The sequence below is a fragment of the Fukomys damarensis genome, unplaced genomic scaffold (genome assembly GCF_012274545.1).
Source record: "Fukomys damarensis isolate Sample0158 unplaced genomic scaffold, DMR_v1.0_HiC HiC_scaffold_16, whole genome shotgun sequence".
In the NCBI taxonomy this organism is placed as follows: domain Eukaryota; kingdom Metazoa; phylum Chordata; class Mammalia; order Rodentia; family Bathyergidae; genus Fukomys; species Fukomys damarensis.
This window is the reverse complement of record NW_022900928.1, coordinates 84,563,422-84,567,936: the sequence shown is the minus strand read 5'-3', so window position 1 is coordinate 84,567,936 and position 4,515 is coordinate 84,563,422. Positions and strand designations below refer to the sequence as shown.

General features: G+C 56.0%; 1 protein-coding gene across 1 annotated transcript; it reads right to left on the bottom strand.

The window, feature by feature from the left end:
• Nucleotides 1-419: 419 nt before the first annotated feature.
• Mnx1 (motor neuron and pancreas homeobox 1) lies at nucleotides 420-4,514 on the bottom strand (the record flags this gene model as incomplete). The annotated part of the gene is made up of 3 exons (XM_010642335.2): nucleotides 420-1,134; nucleotides 1,610-1,770; nucleotides 4,400-4,514. Coding segments are annotated over 3 exons (597 nt in total), but the record flags the coding sequence as incomplete, so codon positions are not given.
• Nucleotide 4,515: the final 1 nt, after the last annotated feature.

Below are 4,515 nucleotides of genomic sequence, written 5' to 3'. Positions count from 1 at the left end.
TTCAAACAGTGTTATTTCCAGCCAGGAACACTGAGAAAGCAAGAAGATCCAGAAAGGGAAGAGGAAAATATCTACACTAAATCCAGAGTTATGCAACCAAGAGCCACACATCCGAGAAAGGTGAGAGCAGGGCGCTAGCTAGCACTGGTGGTGGTGATGGCGGTAGTGGTGGGGACTGGCCACAGGTATTTTTCCCAACACTTGGCACCTTCCACAACCCCCAACTGTGAGAGTCAGGTTTCATCAGGGGCCCCTAAGCAGAGGTCCACACACCCTCCGCGTCTTTTAATGGGGGAAATCCCCTCCTGCATCTTTTCAACAAGTGAAAGCGAAAAGCTGCCTATGTGTCTGCAGAAAATTTGTACTCACATCCAGTAAAAAAACAATTTATTTTACATTCCACCCTGGGTGATGGGAGAAGCTAAATAATAATTTAGCATGCATAAGTAGACGTTTCTTTCTTTATATATAAATACAATATACAAAAATAAAGACAGTACAGTTTTGAGATTTCCAGCAGTTTGAATGCTCATGACATAATGTTTTTCCCCCTAAGATACAGAAGCCTAAAACCCTTTTCTCTTTTTTACTGCAGAATGGCATTTCCAGAGAGGTTTCAAGTTTCAGAGGTCACTTAACACTGTCGCATCTTCAGCCAGCCTGTGCGGAAGAAGGGGCGCAGGGCCGGAGGAGCTTGGTGCTTCCCTCCAAGCCTCCCGCCAGCACCGCCTGAAACTAAGAAAGTGCCAGTCCAGGCGTGAACCCACCGGCTGCCTAGCTGTCCCTCGGGTGGCCCAGTGGCCAGCGGGGACCCTACTGTGGCGGTGGGGGACACTCCTCCTCTGAGGAGCAGTCAGAGGAGGCAGCCAGTGCACCTGCACCGTTGCTGTAGGGAAACGGGTCTTCGTCCTCCTCGTCCTCTTCCTCCTCAGGGTCACTGTCCCTCAAGTCCCGTAGACGGCGGCCACTGCTCTTATCTCCAAGCGTGGGCGGCCCCAGCAGCTCCTCCTCACCCTTGTCCTCCTTGCCCACACCCGGGCCACCCTTCTGCTTCTCAGCCTCCTGTGCTGCCTGCTCCTTGGCCTTCTTGCTGCGTTTCCATTTCATCCGCCGGTTCTGGAACCAGATCTTAACCTGCGAGTGTGAGGGATCCGCACTTGGTCCCCAAGGTGTGCCTCACCCCAGAGGGCTGCAAAGGGGCAACCTGGACACAACCTCCCTGCCTCCCCTACACAGCAGCCCATCTCTAGGCTAGGCTATCCCCAGAGATAGGCTGTCCCCAGCTTTCTACCAGCACCCTCTGCCTGCAGCAAGGCCCGGGCCGTCAAGCTCAGGGCATCCCTCCTCTTTCTCTGGAACGAAATTTCTCCAGTGTGTCCCAGGAGTCCCTTCCTCAGAAAGGGGGAGGGTGCAGATGTCTGTCCCAACCCAGACTACTGAGCCAGACATCTGGATGTTCATAAAGATACCGTGCCCCTGCTGCGAGCCTCGCCCGGAGTCTCAATCTGCATCCCTAGGGTCAAGGGACTAGTCTTGGGGTCCCCAAGAAGATGCCAGTGACTGTGTCCCCTGGGCAGCCAGCCTGTATGGGGTGGGGGCAGCAGCGCACCTGGGTCTCCGTGAGCATGAGCGAGGTGGCCACCTCGAAGCGCTTGGGCCTCGACAGGTACTTGTTGAGCTTGAACTGGTGCTCGAGCTCCAGCAACTGCTGGCTGGTGAAGGCTGTGCGTGGCCGGCGACACTTTCCCAGGAGGCTCGACTGTGCCTGGGCTGTGGGGTGAGATGGTGTGAGGCCCTTTGGAGGAGCATGGATGCCCAGAGCTCAGGGTGCCCCGATTCCACGCCAGGAACAGTGCCTCAGACCCAGGGCCAGGGGAAGATTTGGGTTCAGTGGGATTTTTGCTTTCTCTGTCAAATGGTGCTCCCTCTGGCTCTGGACTGGGTCGACTCAGGAAGGAACAAGGTTTGCAAAGGCCAGCAGGGCACTAAACCTCTGGCCCTTATCTCCCAGCCCCCAACTCAGGCACACCGGTTAGGGAGAGCAAGCCTCCCGATGCAGTTCCCAATACCACCTCCTTAAAGCAGAAGAGGAGGGGGAAAGAAAAGAAAGAAGGAAGGAAAAGGACTAAATATGTTATTCATCAGGGATCCTCCCACATTTCCAATATTCTTCTTGATAAGCCCCTTTCTAGGGTGCAAGGCCTGAGAAGATGGAAAGCCTGCTCTGGACAATCCTCATTACCAAATTATAGGCTGAGGCATGGGCGGTTCTGGCTTTCTGTGTGTTCCAGGAGGCCTTGTCAGCTTTATTTACATAATTTCGCACGGTTACATCACAGAGAATTTTATGACCTCAAAAGGAGACTTCCCTTGATTTCCCAGGAGTCTGACAAGTGTTAGACAATAAAAGAAAGAAAGCAGAGGAAAGAAAGGAGGCCAGCCTGGCTGGGATGAGCTCAGGTTCCCCGGGGAGGGGCAATTTGCTTTATAGGAAGGACCACGCCCCCTGCTTTAGTCAAACAAGGCCCCGAATTCCCAACTTGACAATACATTAGAACTTTAATTAAAACACCGGCTCCGGAGGGACCATTTGGGAAATGCCATCCAATGGGCAGAGACAACCAATTAAAGGAAACCAAGCAGGTTCTCCAGGGGGAGAGAGGAGCCCCTTGGAACACACATTCCGATGGGCTGCCTGCATTTCTGATTGCCCTTTGGGGTGGTGGAGCTCAGATTCCTTTCCCAAACTTAGAACTAGCTGCAGTTTTCGTTAGGCAAGATCAGCAATTAGAGATGGATAAAGCATATGGCCAGCGACTCCCTCGTCCATGGATTTGGGGTGACCTCAGGTTCTACCAAGGCCCTGAGAAGCACCTGGGTGGCCTGGGAACCCGCCCCGCTTGGAGGCCTGGGAGGGCCCCCTCCTTGGACAATTAAGGATCCCAAGTCCAAGAAACGCAGGTCAAGGGGCGGCTTGCCGCAGAGAGTTCTCCTGGGCTCAGCGGCCAGACCCATAGGGTGCCCGGCTTTGGGCACCGATCAGCAAACCTGTGGGATGTCCAAGCAAGAGAGAGCCTTCTCCCTTCTCTTGAGGGAGTGGGTAGGGAAGAGACACTGGTCGATAGGGTCTTGGAGCCAAGCTGGGAAAAGCTGGGGGTGGCTGTAGGCAAACAGCAGGCAACAGGGATTCTCTCACTCCCTTGCGACTTCTCTAGCACTCTGGGGTCTTAGCTTTTCTCTATTTAGTCACAACCTCAGCTTCTAGCAGAGGAATCTGAATTCTGGCAAGTGTTTATTTCTGTTTTCTTTTTTGCCTTTTTTCCCTCCCAGGCCTGCATCTCCCCAGTCTAAACAAATCCACTCAGATGGAAACAATGGGGTCTCTTTGTTTGGGTATTGGGCGGCTGGAGGCACAACGCCATACACATATTCTGCTCTGCCTGACTAGAGGGCAGCCGCCCCAGGTGGGGACCCTGGTGGGGCGCAGGCGGAAGGACTGGAGCTGGGCGCCCAAAGCGGGTACACTGGCACTCAGGCTTCTTACAGGTTCCCAGCTCTCAGCTGCTCTGGTTTGGGGGTGGCTGGCCCTTCTTGGCTCCCACCTCCAGGAGTGTCTCACTATGCCTTGACTTCTGAAGCAGGCACCTGCTGCTTAGCCTGAGAAGCAGGTCTTTCGTTCATCGCACGGGACCCCATGCCTTTCTGCACGAGAACGGCGCCTAGCAAGGGCCAGGAGTTTCCTGGGCACAGCCTGGCAGCGGTGAACCTCTCTGAGTCCATTTCTTTCTTTTGCTGGCCCAGAGTCACCCTTTCCTGGGAGGGATCAGGATATGTCTAGAGCCCAGAACGGGAACCCAGGCCAAACTCCTTTTCCCAAGGAAGAACTTAATATGCGAGGGGGGGCGGGTCTTGTGACCCTCATTCCCACGCTGCCTAATTCAGGGCGCTCCCAGCCCTTCTCGTTCCCTCGACACTTCCTTCTGCAGCCTTCAGGTTAATCATTACATCCCAGTCTCACACCTCCAGCTGCCCCTTCCCGCTAAGAGAGGAAGAGAAGGCCTGGCCTGCGCGTGGCCATCTTGATCGTTCGTGGCCACCCACTCAGGCCGGGAGCCCGGGACAGCTCTGAGCTTCCCAGCGCTTGCCGGGCAGAGGGCGAAGGGGAGGCGCGGTCCGGGGATGGGCGGCTCGGTACTCACAGTTGAAGTCCGGCATCTTGGGTAGGATCATGCCCGCGGTGGACGCGCGAAGCCACTGGTCCAGGGGGAAGCTGCCCGCGCCTAGCTTGATGGGGTCGGCGGGGTGCCCGGGAGCCCGGGACAGCTCTGAGCTTCCCAGCGCTTGCCGGGCAGAGGGCGAAGGGGAGGCGCGGTCCGGGGATGGGCGGCTCGGTACTCACAGTTGAAGTCCGGCATCTTGGGTAGGATCATGCCCGCGGTGGACGCGCGAAGCCACTGGTCCAGGGGGAAGCTGCCCGCGCCTAGCTTGATGGGGTCGGCGGGGTGCGCGGGGTGT